The 21880-nt window shown below is 42.9% G+C and overlaps 1 protein-coding gene across 16 annotated transcripts in view; it reads right to left on the minus strand.

Moving 5' to 3' along the window:
* Nucleotides 1–2392: 2392 nt before the first annotated feature.
* PTPRT (protein tyrosine phosphatase receptor type T) overlaps nucleotides 2393–21880 on the minus strand; it is a 620908-nt gene continuing 601420 nt past the window's right edge. For all 16 annotated transcript variants that reach the window (XM_082225799.1, XM_082225800.1, XM_082225808.1 and 13 more), the window contains 5 exons: nucleotides 19316–19447; nucleotides 17698–17823; nucleotides 14876–15039; nucleotides 13983–14118; nucleotides 2393–12088 (listed from right to left, as the gene is read on the minus strand). In XM_082225799.1, coding sequence (XP_082081925.1) covers nucleotides 12035–12088; nucleotides 13983–14118; nucleotides 14876–15039; nucleotides 17698–17823; nucleotides 19316–19447 — 612 coding nt within the window. In that variant the 3' untranslated portion in view covers nucleotides 2393–12034. The remainder of the gene's footprint in view (nucleotides 12089–13982; nucleotides 14119–14875; nucleotides 15040–17697; nucleotides 17824–19315; nucleotides 19448–21880) is intronic.

Here is a 21880-nt window from a genome sequence, read left to right on the forward strand (position 1 = left end):
TTTAGTTTTGGTTTTTGGCAGCATTTGGGCCAAAACTTTATTGATTACAGAAAAGTGAGTGGCTGCATAGGCTCTGGTTTGACTAGCTCCCTACACCCTTGCAGGTAGCGCTCTATCATAGGTCAGCCAAGAGTGAACACCTGAGGAAGGTGAAAAGCCTGGCAGCAGACTCTATTCACTCCCCAGATGCTCCCCTGGACTCAGGCACGGGCACAACCCCTTTTTGGGGGTTGGCCAAACCAAGTTGAGTCCCTGGATTCCTTTAACGGAATACCCTTCACATAGGAATGGCGAGACCGTTATGCCATCCCTATCTCATGAACCAGTGCCTATCCACAACCTTACAAGTTGTTATGAATTGCTACGTGGCAGGCGAAACCCAAATGGCAACAGCCAATCAGCCAAGTGGGAAAATTCCTCCCATGCCCCTGTCCCAACGACAGATGGCACATGATGGCATAGCAAGGCCAATCACAAAAGGCCCTAAATATAGGGAGAGGTGGGCGGGTGTTCCGATGCACAAGCCGAAAGAGGAAGCTATGGGTCACGTGCATGGGTTTATATAGGTCCCTTGATCCGTTTAGACTGCAACCCCATTGGCCAGATTGAAACCCAGCATGGAGGGACCTACCAATTGGGTGTTGTGGCTATCCAATGAACCCACCCACAACCAAGAGGTCAGTCTCCAGATCTCACCGCAACACATGTCCTCTTTTAGGGAGGACATGATTTATGCGCCAGATGCTAGGAAAAAACTGCCAGAGAAGTCCACTGCACTCATGTCTTGCTAGTGAGCTCCCTCCCCATAAACATCTGTCTGACTGCTGTAGGAACAGAATTCTAGATCGGTGGGCCTTTGGTCAGATCTGGCAGGTTCCTTCTTGTGGTCTAAAGGAACATGCCCAACAGCCAAAGTGCCTTCCAACCCAGCTTTTTCACTTTCCAAGCTGTTGCTTCACTGGCACATAATGAACCTATGTTCCCACAAGAGGCGGTGATGGCTACCAACTTAGATGACTTTAAATGTCTAATTCATGCAGGATAAGACTGTTAAGGAGTGCAGGTAATGGGCTAATTGCATTAAGGAGCAAAGAGCTGACCCCTTCTCATTCTTAAGATGCACTTGGCTGAATCTGCTGACTTCCTTATTGGTGTTACTGGACAGATTAGGCATATAATTTTGTGTATAAAGGGGCTCATCTTACATTGTGGGCTGTGCATCTTTGGAAGTGGGTTGTTGGTCATTGGCAGGAAGGATTGAATCGTTGCAGAACTGTGAAGTTAGCCGAATGCTTTGCACATATAAGAAAAAACTTGGAGAATTGCCAGACTTCAGGACTCTGAGACCTCTAAGCTTTTGCAGGACGCTAATGCGCCTCTCTGGTCTGCAGCTTCCTGGGATTCAGCACAACAGTTCTCAAGCTGCTTTATTCAACGGGAAGCTCATTGCTCTAGCCTAGTTACGAAGGAGGGCTGCACATGCCTCCGTTCAGTGAGCATTATCAGTCCCAAGTCAGTGTCGTTGCCCCATTGAACTTGGAGGGAGATGCTTTTCCCAATAAGTGTGGATAGTGATCGGTAGCTGGGAAGCGACAGCTCAGTTCTAGCCATGTGTATTTGGAAGTAAAGGAATTTAACGAAGCTTACTCCCAGGTAAGTATGGCTAGGGTTGCAGCCTTTGTCCCACGTAAACATTACAAGGTTGACTGTTTGCAAATAAGTTGGCCATCATGTACCCCTTATTTGGGGGGGGGCAGACTGGCTGTGAAGTGTTAAGAGAGAGTCTAAGCTCAGGGCAGCCCCTCCCAACAGCCACTTTTGGCTGCTCTTCTTCCTGTGTCTTCAGCCCCGTGGTTCCTCAAACCAAGCAGATGAGAGACTGTGGGCTCTGGGTTGCCTTTCTTAGCCCAAATTCAGCCAGTGGACTCATTGCCTGAGCACTGTTGCTCACCAGCCCTCATCAGACCTTCACATCCATATAGAACATTTAATCCATGGAATTAAAGCATTCACAACTAAATTGTTGGGGACTTGTTTCATTTTAGCAGTATTTTTAGACAAATAATGGGGATGTTGTGGCAAAGTGATTTTTGGGCGGCGACGGCTGTGCATGGATACAGTTCCTTGCCAAGGGGCCAAGGCAGCCTAGGAATGCATCTGCTCCACACCAACCTAGAGAATAGGTTCCCATGCTTCCCAGACAGATTTGCATGGCATTGACGCTTCTGTATTGTAAGCACAGTGTTAGTTCCAAGGCTTATCTTCTTATTGAGCTTTACAGGAGGACCATAGTGTGCCTTGTTCTTGGCAACCAGATTTTGAAACCCCCTTTCTGTTCACATTCACTGAATTCCATGCAAAAGAAAAAAGCACCAGTGCAAGAATCTCTTAGTAAAACATTAATCTTGGATCACAGGTTTATTGTATGGATTTTGCAACACAGCCCATTTTACAAACATTGTCTGGGAAACATTTACAAGAATAAATAAGATGGACTTGCAGTTGTAAAAAAAGATTACACCACTGTAATGTACAGTCAAAAAATATATCTGATATTCATTGACTTGACATTTTTTTTTAACCTTCCCTTCTTGTAAACTAGAAAGAAAAGAACTCTGAACGCACAGTGCTGATTTTTTTGTATTTATATATTTTTTCTTTCCCCCCTTTTTTAAATACGTGCTTTATCTATCAAACATCCAAACTGTACAAGTGAGCTTAATTGGTAACCTTAAGCATCCAGGGGATACTGCAAATGAAAATAAATTTAGCTCTCATGCAACAACCCCTCCCAGCTAGCAAAGAGTTGGATCAAAGGAGCTAATACAGGGAACTTCTAGCTAGCTTGGGATATTGATGACACAGTTATAACCCCCTTAGCCTTGCAGGGAGAACATAACAAGAATGCTGTTGGCACAATACCTTTGTTGGATGCCAGTACCTCTTGGTTTCAACAGGGAGTGGGTGGGAGCGGGGGGAGAAAAGAGGAAATAGAAAGGGGTAGATCAGTGCTTAACCCAGCCCTTCCTAAATGATCTGTGTAGGCCAGATGAAGTGAATTTGCAATTGCAATTTTGTTTTTTTAAAAATGTATGAATAGGACCTGATTCTCAAAGCTATTTTTAACTGGGGGAAAAGCCACCAAAATGTGACACACACACACCCAGTCACAATAGGGGTATGTGTGTTTGTATGTTTTTCAGGATAGGGTAAGTTGCATTCTAAACAAAATTTACAGGACTGCTTTTTGATGCCAAATGTAAAAGTAACCTTTGTGTGACATTTCTCAGGCACAAAGGGTTCTGTGAATGGGGTCTTAAATGATTTAAAAAGAAAGGAATGGCAGAGAGAGATGATAACAGGGCAAGAATGTCACAAATATGAACAATTAATTTCAGCCATAACTGCTTGGACTTTTTATCAAAAGCTTGCTGGCAAACAGCAAATGATGAGACATGTTAACTCTTCCTTTTGCAGCTGCAACCTAACATTGCTTCTGGAAAGCTACACACACAAAGCAAGACACCAAACCTCCATATTTCCCCCCACACCCTCAAGCTGTTATCAGTGTTTTACATGCACCTTCTTAGTGCAGCACCACATGATCAGTTAAAGCTACCGCCATTGGGATGAATAACCGCAATGAATGAAACCAGCATGAGGTCCAAATTAGTGGCAAAAACTGTTCTTTGGGTTTGAAAAGGAGAAGTGTGTTCAGGCCTCATTTCTCAAACATTCACTCTGCCCAAAAACCTATAAACACCACCTTTTTTTGTCATACATTTTTTCTCATTACGAAGCTTGAGTTGTTTGGGTGTCCGAGACATGGGCAAGAATTTATGGCAGAGACACCTTTGTTGAAAAAGGACAAGAAAAATGATCTCTTTTTCGTAAAGGGCAATCTGGTTTCTAGTGGCGCATAGAGATTTCAGAGATTTACTGTTATCGTGTTTGGGTTCAGCCAGGCGCTTGCCGCAGCTGCTGCCGCCTTCTCTTAAAAAACAGATGAGCTACTTTTAAAAATAGTCTCTAGCTGTTAGGTCTGTGAAGAGCTCCTCAAGAAAGTAAGCCAATCATAAGGTGAGGAGATGTTCACATTGACTGTGCACGAAACCTCGAACAAATGCTTCTGTGTGTGTGTTTGTGTGTGTGAAATTCTTCATCTCCTCAGTGAGGTGTTTTTCCTCCACCATCCTGCCTCCCCAGCCAGACTGTGATAGAAAAATAGACGCTAACATTTGCAGTTCTATTCCTGACATAACAAAGGTGAGCGAGAAGAATACAGCGGTGTTGCTTAATTAGTTCCAAGGCAGCATCGTTTTGACTTTGAAAGTTGTGAGGCATATTGGGAAATTTCTTTCTGGTTAAATATCTCTGCCAACAAGGCGGAGGAACAATGCTGAAACCTAAATGCACTTTTTGATCTGTTCAAGGCCAACTTGTCAGCATCCACATAAGAAGCACATACAGCATACCGGCATGATTTGAATAGATCCCCCCCCCACTCCCATCATCCTGTGCTCAATATTAATTTCATTTCAGCTTGTCTCATTTATTTCAAGGGTGGTGGAGGCTGGAGAATGTCAAGCACTCCTCAAGCCTAAAATAATCTCTAACAATACAGAATCAATACTCTTCTCAAAGGCACTGCTGAATGAGCTTTATAGCCTTGAATGGCTGGCGAGCATGAACTAAAGCATAGGTTGGTGAGGGATGCAGGGAGCAGCAGGTAAGGCTGCCATTACCTGGAAGTATGACTCCTTTAACTCAGCAGGATGTGTAGAAAAGTGTAGGATTGTGCTATATACCACAGAAGAGTTTTCTCTCTGGAATGTCCCAGATGCAGCTCATGGTAAATCTCTTAACTTTGGAATCCATGTGTAGTTACCATGGACCAAGCATGAAAAGACTATTTGTGTTCCACGACATGGCATACAAACCAGATTGTGCAAAACTACAAACTCCAATAACTCCAACTTACCTTCCTTCTCCCTCTCTCTGACATCTCCCCATCCCTCTTTCCCTAACACATATACAGTGGTACCTTGGTTCTCAAATGCCTTGGTACTCAAACAACTTGGAACCCAAACACTGCAAACCCAGAAGTAAGTGTTCTGGTTTGCAAGCTTTTTTCAGAAGCTGAGCGTGCTCCGATTTGAGCACCACGCTTCTGATTTTAGTGCCACGCTTCCAATTTGAGTGTTACTCTGGGGTCTGTCTGTTTTTGCTATTTATTTTGCATTTTTGTTTTTGCAGCTCTTTTTGTTTTGTTTTTGTGACTGTGTGGAACCAGTTCAGCTACTGATTGATTGTTTGACTGCAATACATTGTTTGTTGCTTTCATCTAATGGTCTCATTAGATAGTAAAATTCATGCTAAATTGCTGTTTTAGGGGTTGTTTTTAAAAGTCTGGAACAGATTAATCCATTTTTCATTACTTTCTCTGGGAAGGCGCATCTTGGTTTTGGAATGGACTTCGGGAACGGATTAAGTTTGAGAACCAAGATACCACTGTATACACATACCTGGACTATTGCTGCAGTAGGATAAACTTTGGTAACACCATTGCTGGATTCAGGCAGCCATATTTTTCAACAACCAGTGATTCTGCTTCCACACAATGGTGGAAACCAAGTGTAACCTGCCAGTATTTAAAATGCAACAAAATATACTGCTGTTATGTACTGAGTTGAATAAGATCCAAAATGCAGCAGTCTGATTGGTCCTAGAACAATAGGATTCAGAATGCAGCAGTCTGATTGGCCCATAGGAGCCACCCAATCCAGCTCCAGGTGGGAGTGAATCCGCGACCTGATTGGCCTACAGGAGAATCCCGGAATTAGCCAATCACGTGGGGCCCATTGTGTAAATAATGTATATAAAGCAGACATTCTGGGGGAACTTCCATTCCTCTTCACCACTGTGAGCTGAATAAAGAGCATGAAATCCACTCTCGACTCCGAATATATTTCAACTGCCATCCCAACTTTACCAGGCTTCCCACAGCTATCCTACTGGAGCTTCATTAAGGGTCCGTTAGGTAGTCATGGTGAAGCCCCTGCTCTCTAGCTCATTGCCCTGTGAAAGCAAAATAAAAGTGAGCAGTCTCGTAAGGCTGATGAATCAGATAATGTAAAGCATTCCACACAAGATGTGCCCAGGGAGTTGCATTTTTAAAAAATGTTATATATGCGGCAATAAATGATGATAGGATGGATTGCTTGTCCAGTAGGATTTGGGGGAAAGTACATTTGGATATTAGCTGGAGATGGCCTTCTGATAAGGACAACAAGCTTGCACATTGTAATTGCTAAAAACAAAGCTTGCACTAAGGTTTGCAGAAAAACAAAATATAAATAAGTAAATAAAAATAACAGCAATTATACCAATGAGTCATCACTCAGCACTATTGTATCACTGATGCTCAAATTTCAAGGAACATATCAAGCACAGCCTTTTGGCTCTTTAATGCACAGTCAATGGTCAATATAACGATCATCTGTGTACAGTCTAATGCTGCACACATTTTTTCCTAGCTCAGTTAAGAAAATCAGGTCACATTTCTGCCCTCTTTCACACACACACACACACACACACACACACACACACACACACACACACCAGTAAACACTATACATATCTGTTCTAATTAACTGCCCACATGGAGCCCCTTTGGAAGCTGGGAGTTCATCTCAAGGACTTCTGCTATTATGTCATTAGAAAATAATCATAATAAGACCTCCTACACAGTTTTGCATGTGAATGCTGCAGCTGAAGAAGAAAAAAAGCATTTATTTGACATCATGGAGTGGTTTGCTTTGCATTACTTGTTCTTAATGTGAACAGGGAACAAATCTAAGAAAACAAGACCTACAATCAGTTAATCGGCAGGGACCTGAAAGGAGTCTACCATGGCAGTGTTCCTATTTCATACCACTTCCAAAATGCTCTTCAGGTCTATTGTCTTGTCTCCAACCTTGCTGAGTGAATCTTGCTTAGTGCATCTCTGTCTTCCCCCCTGCCCCGGCCACTCAGCTGTTGACTGCACTGATTTAATTTGGTTTTAGATATTCTAATTTATATATGTGATTTTTTTCAAAGTGCATTTTCTTTGATTTGAAATATGTGTGCATATATCACATTGAGCTATAAAAAAGAAGGTCTGATTCTAGGATGAGCTCTCTCATTCAGCATCATGTTTTTACCAAGCAGATGCGCTAGTGCTCTGAGTTCACAAAACATTTTCTGGTGCAATGTAACAAGGTCTGTGACCAAGTACATTAGCTAATAATGACATTCTTGACTTCCACAAGCTTCTCTTTGTACTCTCACATACAGCATCAGAAACAAAGGAGTTCAAATCTGTACTTTTACTTTTACCAACTGAATTCCCAGAAAGGCTGCACTCTCACTTGTGATACTTCTCTTCTCTCTTCTCTCTGTTCCTCTCTACCTCCCCCTCCCCTCTCTTTCACTCTTTCAGTGTTTGCATTCCCAACCTGATAATTTTTCGGGGCTGGTGTGCTGATTCAGTGCACCATTCCCACCAACTTCATGCCATGAGCCAGTGTGGATCTTCCCACCGCATCTACACGCACTGGTGTGTGCATAGCAGACTGGGTGGAATCAGGGGATCAACATCAGTAAAGGGATTAGCACTAGAAAATGGCATGCCGCGTCAAACATACCATAGTATCTGTTTTCAGGTACTGTTGTCTCCTCTTCTAATTCCATGCCAAACTGAGAGCATGGGATGCTCCCATTTAGACATACCTTCAGCTCATCCTTGTGGCTGCCTTTCTTCCATGTCCCTTCTCTCTCTCTCTCTCTAAATAACATTGAACGTATGTATGCTATAGTTCACCTTTTGTGATTCTTGATTCCAGTATCTGATCATAAAATGGGCCATTCATCAGCTCCAGATTTTGACCAAAGAACAGGTTCACATGTTTCCAACAACACTAGAGCCATCTGTTTCTTCCAGATTATTATATGCCCCATACAGGTTTTCTCCCCTCCCTGGGTGCAGAGGAATTGCAACATGGCCCCACTGCATTGACAATGAAAGGCCTGGTATGCAATTCACAATGGTTCCACCATCACCCCTGTATCAGATACATTGGCTTTCAATGCTGCAACTTCCTTAGCTGCAATAGTGTTATTTACTTCCACATTTAAAACAAAGATTGTTTCACTGGGATTTAATGATTTTACCCTCCCAGTGAACTTGTAAATATATATATCTTGAGAGCAAAAGGGATTACTAATTAAAGGTGCCTTCTAAATTAAAATGTCTTGCAGTATTGCGACTGTTATTTATTTATTTATTATATCTTTTTTTTAAAAAAAGGAAATTAACACTATATTTCAAAGGCCAAAAAATCAATGTGTCTAAAGCCTGAGTGCCTAGTTATTAATGAAATGACCAGAGGACAGAATCACATCAGCAGGGGTTTGTATGGAATTATTTCTGATTAACAGAAAAACTCCCCCCCTCAATTGCCAACCTGCAGTTGAAATGAATAAGCCAAGGAAAGTAGAAATACCCATGCCAGCAATCCAAGTGTTTCTTACACAGATAATCAGGGCCAAACAAAATGTTTCAAGAAAGGTGCAACTTTCACAATGCTGAAAAAGAGATGTCATGAGCCTCCGGACTTGACATGTAAGGAGAAGGATTTGATCCTCCTGCCTTAGTTCGGTTTCCTATATGTTGTTCTAATCTGGACAAAGAGCAGCTTTGGGGGGTCAGTGATTTTCATTGAGAAAACTACATGGCAGGGGACATCTTGGCCATCACGTCTGGTTTGATTCCTTGCAGGGATCAGGCCAGGATGCCAGCTCTGGCCTGTGTGAGAAATTGGCTGGATTTTAAACTGCGTCACCTGAGTCAGGCAATCAGCATTTTTACTACAGTACACAACACGCTTTCCCACCCCACCCCACTGTAAAACCCATTCTTAGTTCTTCTCTCAGCTTTTACCACCTGCACTCTCTGTTGAGTGGAGCATTTTGTGACTCAAATTTATTTGATGACTGATCTACTCACGACTGAACTGTTGAATATTACTGTGTATTTAATTGTTTTGTTGTTCATCTTTGTTTCAATTGTCAGCTTTTCTGATGAAATCTTCAACAAAGGTTTTAAAAAATACAACAACCCAACTTTCTGCCCAGCTGTTTGGAGTTTTCATGAGGAGACTGAAATAGGAATTGATTGGGGTTGGGGTTCTGGGGCTTATTAATCCCAATTAGTGCAGTTTGTGGGGGCACTGTGGAATAGCTTCCTAATTCTACTTGACTAAGACAGTGTTCTTGCTCTATTTTGAAACAGATTTTTAAAAGTATATTGAACTCTAGGCAGGTTTGACCTTCCTGTTGCAGATAAGTAGCCTGTACAGGAAGTAATTCGACAATATTATCATTATGGGTTTGGGGAGGGGGAAAGTAGGCTGAATGCGGAGACCCTCCTAACCCCTGGATCCAGCAAATGTAAAATATAAGCCAGGCTAGCTTTCTCTTGAGGTGATGCTAAGGTTGAGGCAAGGTGGCAAATGGGTGGAGCCCTCTCCCAGCTTGTGGTTGGTTTGAAAGAAAGGAAACATGAACCTTGGGTAACTGCTTGGAACCCCTGGAATTTCACATTACTCAGAGATTGGGGTGACGTGAGTCTACCAGAATCGCGTGAGTCTACCAGAGTGGATGGTTGGAGCATTAATCACTTGTGAAAATTGTTGAACATTTGCAAATTATATGGATGCAATGAGTGATAATGGTTCAGGCCTACATTATAGTATTTTAGAGACTTCTGTGCTTTCAAATAGGATAAGCGATGTACGACGACGCCAGTTACGTGTGTAATGACGATGGGAAAATGCACTGTGAATATGGCAGTGCATATCCTCTTTTGCATGTACGCCTAAATACAGTTACCTGGAGTGTAAGACCCACTGGAATCATTCAGACTTACTTCTTGGTAGAATATATGAGGCAAGCATTTGGAAAGATAAAAATGTAAAGGGGCGTCTGTGAGACCATAAAGCCGGGATGTGGTAAGCCAAGATGGGCGAAGAGCTCTTGGGAGATGCTACAGCTAAGACTACTTTCCAGGTAATTATACTTGTCATGTGTCAGGTTTGGCCATCACATCTTGCACAATGGCTTCTGTCATCTGGGAGGATAGAGCTGTTGCTGCACAACCCCACACTAGCAAACATGATGGACTGGGTTGAAACTGATGGAGACAATATTTTTTCTTTCTTTCTGCACCTCTTTAAAGAAGCCTGATGGCTAAACATATAAAAATACATGAACAGCTATAACAGCTGCATCATTTCAATAGGGTTGGCTGCCCACAATGAAACAGCAACCAGCCATTTCATATTATCCAATTTACACACTGTTCTACAGCTTCAAAATATAATTGTTGACCTGAGACAGCAAGGCAGAATTGTCCAGTGTATGTTTCCAAGAATTGCTTCTTAGGATTTCACAGAAAAAACTGCAGAATAAAACTTCCCCCTGTCTTCCTTAATATACCAACAAAAACCTTCTCTGTGTGCTTGCCAACTTCTACCTGAATTCTGTCGTTTTGAAAGGGGAAAAAAACACCAGTTCCTATATTTGGAGATGGGTATAGCATACTCCTCTTGCCTTTTACAAATTTAGAAAAGCCAAGTGTTCTGTTTTGAGGCATAACCATCAATTTACCATGTACCAATCTGGAATCGGATTGTTTGGAGAGCTGTCAGATCTCACGTACATTGCAACAATTCTATACGTTACCAATCTCCTTTGTTCTGAGTTACGAATACTCCACATCATCTCTCGACTCTCACAGTCAGATAGGTCTACATCACATTCCTTGTTTTGAGGATTTTGATTGGCAAGGTTAACCTGTAAACCTGACTATGCTGCAAACTCATGAGTTCACATGTTATATTTCCCCTAATAACTCAGTTCATTAGATGGTGTGAAACTTCTGTCACCCATTCGTACAGGTTCAGTTATAGCAGACTAGTGCCCCTTGCCAAAACAGGGAGTTGCATCTCTGATGAGCCTGCCAGACTGACCATTATCACCTATTCTCTTACAGAACTTGCCCTCAGAAAATGACTATATAGAAGGTGCAGACAACCTCCAAGCTGCGTGTACTGCAAAACAACCAGCAGATATATAACAAGCCTGCCTCTCCATGACATCCTGCTTTTAAAGAGACACTGTACACAAACAAGTACTTAAGGTAAAACTCAATTAACTTCATTACAAACCAAAGACCAATAATTGTTTGAAGCATGAAGATAATTTTAGGGTGTCTTTGATTTAGATGGCTAGGAGGTGCAATTTAACAGAACTGCTTCACCAGTGCTGCAGCCACTATGAACCCATGCACAACATTGGAAATTGAGTAGCACTGTGTAGCAACCAAGGCAGCAAATTCACCAACAGCCTCTTGGTTCCATGGCCTGCTTCTAAGACAATGGGAGCAGACAGAAAATTACAGCTTCATTGCAGTGGCCTTTTCATTTGAAAAACTGATCACAAAGACTCACTGTGCTGAAAGCCTTAACGTGGGTCTACTGAAGCTTTCCTCTTTTGCCAAATGGCTGATATAGAAAACTAAAAACATAAAGTGAGGATTTGTGGGGGAGGCGAACAGAAAGAGGAGTTGAAAGGCGACTGATTATTCCAGTAATCCCCCTTCCCCATTCGTATCAAGGAGAAACAAAAATACACATCCAAAATGGCAGAGTGAAGCAGTCAGAAAGGATTAGAAATCAGAGTCTTCCAGCCTGCCTCGTGGCTTGCCAATTTGTATAGTAGGTTGTTTAAAAAGTGAGAGACGTTCCTGGAGAAAGCAGATGGTAGCAGATCCCTCCTCCTTCCGATGGCACTGAGATCTGACCTGGTCTCTCGCTCCAGGGTGAAGAGCTTTGCTTTCCTCACCCCATTGCTCCCTTTAAGTACGAGGGGAACCAGTGCCCTTCAGACATCAGGGCTTTGGGAATTCAGCAAGCTCTCCACCTTTCATGGGCTAAAATGAACTCAAGTATTCCAGTGCAACCTCGTATACAAATTTATATTGTTCCTAAAAGAGAAGAAAAAGAGAGCCTAATGAGAAAAAAGAGTGATTACAAGCCTCATCCTTCTGTTCTACTTGAGCACGTGAGTTTAGATTGTCTCCAATATGAGTCCTGTTCAGAGTATGCCCATTGAAATTAATGGACAATGTGTCTACTCTGAGCAGGGATGTAAGGAGATGGCTATTTCCACTGCTTTTTTCTTAAAAAAAATGTTTAGGGTTACTCTCATTTTCCTACTCATATTGAATTACTGCCCCTCAAAGAAGCCAAACTTAAATTCACAAAACGTTTAGGGGTATGTGTCCACCCAGAAAAAAGCACTGGTTATTTCCATCCATTTTTGGGTTTATTGTGATGAGCACTGTATCCATTTCAGGGGTGCCAACTATAGGGGGCTCTAGGTGTCTGAACCACGCACAAAAAATTGTGGGTGCTCAGCACCCACACCGCAGGGCCTGCATGCAACTTCTGAGGTCTCGCAAGACCTCGGAAAGCATCTCTGAGGTCTCATGAGGTCACCTGGCTACCACCAGAAATCAGGTTCTGAGGCTGGGAATGCGGTGACATGATTAATTTCAGTAGAGGTTAAACATCAAAAACAATGCAGTAAATAACATAATTATTTCCTTAACGTTTGCAAACTAGTAGGGGGGCACACTAGTTCCAATGGGCTATGCATGTTGACATGTAATTCTAAAAGGGCTTTAAATTACAGTGGTGCCACACAAGACGAATGCCTCGCAAGACGAAAAACCCGCTAGACGAAAGGGTTTTCCGTTTTGGAGGTGCTTCGCAAAACGAATTTCCTATGGGCTTGCTTCGCAAGACGAAAATGTCTTGCGAGTTCCTGCAGGGGTTTTTTCCTCCCCCCCTTTTCCCCAAGCCGCTAAGCTGCTTATCAGCTGATCCTAAGCCGCTAAGCTGCTTAACAGCTGATCCGCTAAGCCGCTAAACTGCTTATCAGCTGATCCGCTAAGCCCGCTAAGCTGCTAATAGCGCTAAGCCGCTAATGGGCTTGCTTCGCAAGACGAAAAAACCGCAAGACGAAGAGACTCGCGGAACGGATTCTTTTCGTCTTGCGAGGCACCACTGTATAGCACAAATATGGCTTGCAACTTATTGGGAGGAGTTATGTGTGCACATGTAGGAAGCATAAAGCTTTTAAAGCTCCTTGTTAGCTGTCTGATGTCTATTGAAACTGATGGAGACAGTCACAACCAAGTGAAGCTGGGTGGCAGTGGGGGTGATAACATTTGTTTATTTTCAGGGGAAAATTCTTTATCTTTCAATATCCAGAATGAAATGTGGCCAAGATAATGCATACCCAGCACTATTCATTTCTAATACTTGTGTCTCTTTGTTACTTGAACCTTCACTTGTATTCCTCCAAAGGCCAACATAAGAGGCCTTTGAGATCCCTTCTCAATGTTCCACAGACAAAAATGGTTGTTATGCATTAACACTAGAGGGCCTTCTGTGTGGTGGCACCCCAGTTTAAGTTGGTGCCTAGTGCCTCAACAATGAAGGGTGAGGTGGAAGTGAATCAAATTAATTGGCAATCGCTCCAAAAACACAAAGCATCCGAGCTGAAGCGTAGGGCCAAATTCAACTAAGTTCTTGCACTAGCAGAAGCCAGCATGTTGAATCCCGCTAGCATAATGGGACCTATTCTGGTTCTCCCCAGATCTGCTCAGAAGGTTCAGGAGAACTCACTGTGCAGGGGGCAGGAGGGTAGCGCATTTCATCTTGCAAACACAAATGCTTGTGCTGGCTGATGGAACGGTTCTCCTTAGCCTGATGTTGAATTCCACCCACAGAATTTAATTAAAAACTGGCCCATTGTGTAAGCATCTCACTAGAGATGCATTCCTACACCCTAACCCAGCCTGCAGTACTTACCAGTGTCTCCACCATGTTGGATTTGTTGTTCCGTAGGGTTTTCACTATGTGAAAAACATCAATGATGTTCTGCTGCTGGATCATTTCACACACACTGCAGATTGCACAGAAGGTGCCACTGCGGCCACCCCCATTCCTAGGTGCACATGGGAAAAGTAGGGGAATTTGTATTAGTTGAGGACTTTGAGGAGTGGCTTATTTCTCTCCCCCCCCATCCCACCATGCAATGTGCCCTATTGCATTTGCAAAGCTGCACATGGAAGTAGCAGACACCAACTATGGGATCCACTTCCCTCCTTCATGAACTGAGAGGGATACACAAATATTCCAAAGGTTTGAGCAGGCTGTATTCTATGATAGACTGGAATATTATTTTAAAGATCAGGAGTGTTGGGTTTGAAGGATCTTAGCAGCCCAATACTTAAGCAGATCAGGGTCATAAAAAACAAAAACAAAACATTCCTGTCTAGCATTTCATCAGCATGGATGCATACCAGATCTAGCTGCTCTTTAGATTTCCAACAATGCCCTGGAGCACTGCTTGCTTGGGGGTTACTTTGTGAAATTTAAGTGGTGACTAGATCTTGCTGCTCTCCCCTGATAAGCCCCCAGGATCTACCAATGGACAAAGGAGCCCTCCACAGGACGCTGATCAAGGCCTATTCAACTTGTCCCAGCCCTGAACTAGATGGTGTTTTCTGGCCCTTCAATTCCATGCAATTCTGCTCAGCAGGCATTTGGATCAGCAGCACTATGGCATACACATGTACAAATGCAGGGTATGGTGTTCCATCAAAGCAGCAAACCTGAAGGCTCAGTTCATCAGCAGTGCTTCCCTGCTTTTCTGCTTTGTAACCAATATTTAGCACAGAAAACAAAGGCAAACTACTTACAGGCAATGGACCACAGTTCTCCCATCTCGCCCATCATACTGCTCCTGCCACTTCTCCAGCCTCCTGACCACCTTCAAGAGGGAGCGCTTGGAAGGAGGTATGTCTCTATATGCTGGCCAACCAATGTACTGCAAATGCTGGACAATACGGTACCCATCCTGGGGCTAAAAGAAAAGAAATACATCTTGGTTGGACTGTGTGAAGGACTTGTATGAAACCTTTTATGTACTCTCAGAAGTCCATGTTCTGGTCTTCTAAGAGTCCTCCTCTATATCCCATTGTAAGAAAGAGGCTTCCTACTTCCCACTCCTACTGTCCACTGTAAAAGGAGACCAATGGAAGCAACTTCAGGCTGTTTTCACTTGCAGGGAAGGTTCCCCAAAGAAGTTTATTCATGTTGGCACATCAGGAAAGTAAACAATGAGAACAGGAAGGTATTCAGTTATGCTAGATGAACTGATGCAAGGTTTGCTCATTTTTACTTGCTTATTTTTCCTGCTTGAGGAAATGAGGCTGGAGGTGCCATGTCAAGACAAGGCAAATCAGACCTCTTGTAATCACTGTCTGGAGACACATGGAATGAGATGGATCTATACTAGGTGTGGGGAACCTGTGGTTCTGCAGATATTGGTTTCCAGGGTCACATCCACACCATACATGTAAAATATTCTTGTTACTTTAACAGTCATGGTCCCCCCCCCAAGGAATCCTTGGAACTGTAGTTTGGTAAGGGTGCTGGGAATTATAGCTTTGTGAGGGATAAAATACAGTTTGCAGGATTCTTTGAGGGAAACCATGACTGCTAAGGTGACATAAATGTGTTTTAAATGTATGGTGTGTATATCACTAAGCTCCCATCATTCCTGGCAAACAGGGCTGGGGCTCATGGGAATTTGTAGTCCAGCAGTGCCTGAATTTCCACAGGTTCCTCATCCACAGTTTAGAACAGAGGTTTTCAACATTTTTAGTCCACAGCTCGCTTGACCAACTGCATTCTTTCTGTGGCACCCCTGTGGGGCTCAGAAATCCAGTTATGTCTCCCCTTGCCTGCAGAGCTGGCAGCCTCTCACCCAGTGCTTTTTTTCTGGGGGGACACAGAGGAACACATACCCCTAAACATTTTGTGAATGTAAGTTTGGCCTCATTGAGGGGCAGTATTTCAATATGAGTAGGAAAATGAGAGTACCCCTAAACAAGAGGGGGAGTGGAGGGAAGTCAAGCAAAATTATGGTTTAATTTTTTTGATGTTTTTGTTATTTTTTGGAAAATTAATAAAATGTTATTTAAAAAGGGGGGGTGAGAAGAAGGCCAGTGTTGTCCATGGCACCCCTGACCATCATTCAAGGCACCCCGGGGTGCCATGACACACTGGTTGAAAACCGCTGGTTTAGAGCATGGAAGAGATGGCTGGTAGCTAACAGGATCAATAATTTCCTCTCCTGAATGTCATGAGCAAACATTTGCAGAAAGCTAGTTCTTGGAATTAGTATCTGATTTATACAGTAGCTGACAAAAAAGGTATGTCTTTTTTTCTCCCCGAGGCCCACTATGACCACCTTTTTAACAGACAAGCAATCAATAGAGAGTTGGTACTTAATTGCGTGGGACAAATTACTCTGACGGATGGTGAACATCAATGTAATCTTTGCCATTGGCAGTACAAGATTTCATGAGACTTTTCAGAGAATCATAGTTTGTAAGCACTTTGTTTCCCTTTCATCTTCAGGCTCAAGGATAAGGATAGGTAACAGGTTAGAGGGATCAGACATTTGCCAGGAATGGGTCACATCTAGAGACAGAAGAGTGTGTAGGGACATGCTAGTAATATGTGGGGAAGGTATGCAAGTTCTTGCTGTTGGGAAATGGCAAAAAAGTTTTACCTCAAATGACCTTTCTGTACTAATAAATGTCTGAGTGCTAAAAAGCAACATTAAATTCTTTGAAAATGTGGAAGCTGAATTTGACTCAGATCCTTTCCCTAACCATCCCTATGGCAGATCCTGGATCCATACAGTGATGGCAATGGAAATTAATTGGGGGGGGGGAGAACAAAAGGGGCAAAGTATATTTCTAGGTGGATAAGTTGTTTCTTACATGGTAAGATCTCGGTGGGGTGGGGGGTGGGGACTAGGTTTGTTAATGACTGGAGTCCAGCAATTGGGGAGGGCTGCGGGCATGAACTCCTGATTTGGGAAGGCACTTGCCTCCCACTAGCACTGCCCACCCTGGCTTCCTGCCCACTTCCTTGCTGCAGGATCTGCCCAGCGTAGCTCCTCCAAGATCAAGGGCAATCAGGGGAATTCAAGGACAACTGGAAGGAGGTGTAGTCTCCAGGGAAACAGAACTGGAGGCAGAAGGAGATATGCTGCAGCTATAGTGTGAATAGTATTTTAAAAATAACTCAAGCTGTGGAATGACAAGAGACCACAACTGCTAGGGAGCTAGAGAGGGAGCCCTCAACCATAAGAAGTAGAAGCTGAGGTTCGGTGTGGGGAGTAGGGAGTAGAGAGGAAGAGAGAGCTCACAAAGCCTGTGGTAGAAGCCCACCTGAGTGGGAAAGAAGCAATTTGGGGAAGGGCCGTAACTCAGGTCCCAGGTTCAACCCCTGACCTCTCCAGGGAGGGCTGGGAATACCCCCCCACCTGAAACCTTGGAGCGCCACTGCCACTCAATTATCTGACTTGGTATAACTCTGTTCCTGTGTATGAGAACTTTGCAGCCAGACCTCCGTATACTTAAAGCTTACTGATCTGATGGAGTTGTCCAGGAGACCAACCCCAGACTAAATGCCAGTATTTGAACCAGGGATTGTATCTTTTTACCCTTGCCATGTTGCAGATCCGGAATATCCTATTGATGATGTCCTCATCAATATCAGCAGAAACGAATTCCACTTGGATTGGCCCATAACAACAGGATGTCTTCTCTGGCCAGTACTGCATGCAGAGCTGCTCAGAGAGAAAAGGGAAGCACACAACAAACCAAAATTAGAATGGAGGAAAACGCAACATACCAGCTTTTACACTAAAACCCATTACATCCAATGAGAAAATAGCCAGTTATAATAGTGAAACCTTTAACATGATTTGCCATCTACATATAACATAATGAATATAGAATATGGGGGGAGCCTGTATTCAGCCTCCTGACCCCCAACATCAAATTGGCAATCATCAGAATTGACCAAACCAATAATTTCTTAGAGGATGTTGCATGCATGGGAATTTGAAAACCCATCAAGAACAGATGCTTGATAACATTTCTACTCTCCATGCTGTTCAGATCCCAGAACTTCATAAGGCAAAGGCATCCAGCAAACTGATTCATGCCTTGTAGATTACTCTTGTTGGATGAAGCCAGAAGTGATTTTGTTCAGATAAAGCTTTCAACAGTGCCTCACACATAAGGCAAAGACAATTTTTTCCTTCCATATTTTTGTGGGACTATTTGTCATCCATGAACATGGGCTGAGGGGGCAGTGCCTTTGTTGCATGGGAGTGATTCTAAGAACTTTTCAGAAGGAGTGCACTTAGCGTTAAACATGAAATGGACCAGGTATGTCCCTTTCCTTTCTTTCTGTCTATGCAAGAAAGTGGTCTAAATGGAGTTTCAAGCAGCAGCTAGACTCTCCTCTGAAGCCTGAAGATTGAATTTGGGATTGAGACTGCATCCAGATTGGTCCCTACATTCCTCAGAGTGGCCAAAGTTTCAATAGGGAGCATCAGCTGAATAAATATGAACATTCCCTAGAGCCCCTTGGAATCCTTCAGAATCCATTAGCCTCTGGGAGCACATCACTTCAACAGAACCCTTCAAGATAGAACAAACCAAATTGAGTGTGTGCCTTGCTACATGTTGTAGGCCAATGACATGTTGTGATGAGACAGCCTCATGACTGCCATGGTAGAAATCAAAGGTGGGATCCAACATAGCACTAAGGCAAATGTTCCATCAGCACAAGGATTTCTGCTACCTCCCTCCCCCTGCACATCCTTTTAATCAGTTCTAGGGGTCCCCCCTCAACCCTCCCGATCATATTTGGAGATGGTGCAGGGCCTGCATGAGAAAATGAATGGGAATGTTTCATTGTGTAAGCAGAAATCCTTGTGCTGATGTGGCACATTAGTAGTATACTGCCTGAAGTCTTGAGCCAACCCCAGATATGGCAGTCTCAGCATGTGATAATCTCTCCCCTCACTGCAACAGAGATCAGCATAATTGTCCAAAGAAATCTGGGAGGAGCCCATGACTGCCAAGGCTTATCTCTGATTTTAAGATTACCTGAGAAGCAACTGCTTTGAAATAAATAAGTTTTCTAGAAAACAGTTTGGATGCATATATTTAATTGTTTTGTTCAGAGTAATTAGCCGAGAAAAGACTGGTGGAAGATGCCTGGTCTGTAGGAACTCACAACTCCCCCCCCCCAAAGAAACTACCTACTTGTGCAGCATCCATTTCGTTCAGCATCACAATAGAGGAGCAGTTGTAATCAAACACCAGCCTCCAAAAATCTGCTACTGTGTTGGGTAAAGGATGCTGGGTAACTATAAAGGCAGCAGGTTGCTTGTGGCTCTGACAAAAGAGTTGGCGGGGAGGGAGAGAAAGAAAAAGAAGGGATTAATGTTAGCGGGGAAAATCAATCACCATTGATTTCAGAAGAATATTAAACCCAGGAGGCTGTGGGCAGGCAAACGAAGCCATGTAACCAGATTATACAAATCGCACCTCACACTCCTTGTTATCGCTGCACATTGAATGAATGAAGCCTTTGTAATGGGATCCCAATGAAGACATTTCATTAGAGAAGTGCCATAAGAACAAGGATTATCCCTTATGAATTATTTATGTGTCAAGACTCAGCAAAATAACGATGATAATTTGAGGAAATGACTGAAGGGGACAGCTGGAAGAAGGACTTCCCTTTTCCTAAAGACATCGAAAGCAGAGTGGCCAGAATATGAAGATCTAAGCAGGCTTGCAAAATGGGCATCTGCTACAGCTGCCCACCCACCCGCCACAACAGGAGTTGTTTACTTCTTTTCATTTAACAATTCAGCCCTGTGTTGTAACAAAGGCTACTCTTTCAATTCCACACAGTTCCGAAACCAGTTTGTGATGCAGTTTGCGAAGGCTGCTTTATGAAGAAAAGAAAAAGAATCAGGTCCAGTGCAAATTTCTCCTAATAGATGCATTTGTATGCAATAACATGCACATCTTTGTATTTCTCTCTTCAACAATGCATGTTTATACGCTGTGTTCACTAATATATGCAATTTTATGCACTTTGCCCTAGTAAAGTGCAAATTTCACACATTACCTGGCTTAGAGAACTGCTTTTCAAAATTCAGAGAAGTGTAAATTGCAAAGAATGGCTGTTTTTTCAGTTCATGCATTGCTTTGGAAAGGGGAAATTCAGTAAGTTTGCCCATAATTGTGAACTGATTAAATTCCCCCTCCATCCTATTTGCACATTTGCTGAAGGCTTGACATTTTTTCTTCACCATTTTGAGCAATTAATTTTATTTCTTTTTTAACAACAACAACAAAACCCCACCACTTTGTATTCTGAAGATTATGGACATATCATAAGTACCTTTAATAGCTATGTAGAAGAAGGAGTTTGGGTGTGTGCAATTTGCCTCCTGCCTGAAACACTACACTTGACAAACTGCACCTGACAATATTGCTTCTTCTACAGAACTGTGAAGAGCTACCCATTATTTGTTCTGATTAGCCTACCCACCATGTCTAGGGTCTGCAATTGACAATGCCTTTGCCATCATGTGGATTTACAAAATTCCTGTGCTTCGTCTGTCCTTTAAAGTATAAGAAAATGCTGGCATGAAAAGAGATTACATATGTAAAGCATTATTGTATTTTGACTTTGGCTTACGGTTTAAGTGAGTAAACAATCCCTTCTAAACATCTGTGGAGTGCACGTGGATTAGCATAAGGGATCAGTCTAAAAAGCAGACATTTAACTCCTTGAAACAATTGGCCAGTGTAACTGGGGGATACATAACCTTCTGTTCCTACTCAAAAATAGAGATCAGACCAACGTGGATCAGGACTAGTGCTGGTGTAATGCCAAACATTAAGAGATTGGGAAGGGGCCACAATACTGCCTGCTTTCTTGATCTTTGCTCTCTCCCCCTTTGTTTCTATTGCTTCCATTATACAATTTCCCATTAGCCATGGTTTGATATTATGCCTGCACTATTAACCATAGTTCATCCCAGCTATGAATTGCCTCTAACTCAGCATTTGAAACCAATTTTGGTTCAAATGCAGGGTAGAAGCACATCTGGGAAACAATTAGCCACTGTTAATGTTGACGCAGACATAGATCTGAACCACAGTTAAGGACGCCAGGCCCTTATGTGTGTGTCTGTATTGCATTCCCTTCCCCTCAATTCCTGTCCAAAAATGGTGGCCTATTCTGCCTGCCACACCTCTACCCCCTCACAGGTCACTACTGATTATTAGTCAATAAACACTTTTTAAAAATTCCAATCTGTAATAAGGGCAGGGGGTGAAAGATCAGAAGGGGTTTGTAAGACATGAGGATGATCTCAGCTTCATAGTGGAATTGATCACTGTCCAATCTCTGTAAATGTGAAAAATACAGCGGTTTCATTGCTGGCAGCAGCACAACTCAGAGTTAGACACAGACGGGTTGTGCAGAAAACAGCTTCTGCTTAGTGAAGCAGTAAAGGCCTTTGCTCACTCGGCTGTGAGATAACGGATATGTACCCACTATCACAGTGCCTCTGAATCACTTTGACAAGACTACATACTGTGTCTGAATGTATCTTAAGCCTTTTTTTCTGGTAAGAGATGCAAACATTTGATTGTACAGCAGAGGTTCTCACAACAACGATAGCCTGAACTGAGCACATAATAGACAATGGAAAAGGAATAAGCAGACAGGTTTGTGGGACCAGTATGCTTGTGGTTCATTTCCATTGACACTCAGTTTAGGGAATAACAACAAAATCAATTGGA

The sequence above is a fragment of the Podarcis vaucheri genome (assembly GCF_965113315.1).
Source record: "Podarcis vaucheri genome assembly, chromosome: 6".
NCBI lineage: Eukaryota > Metazoa > Chordata > Lepidosauria > Squamata > Lacertidae > Podarcis > Podarcis vaucheri.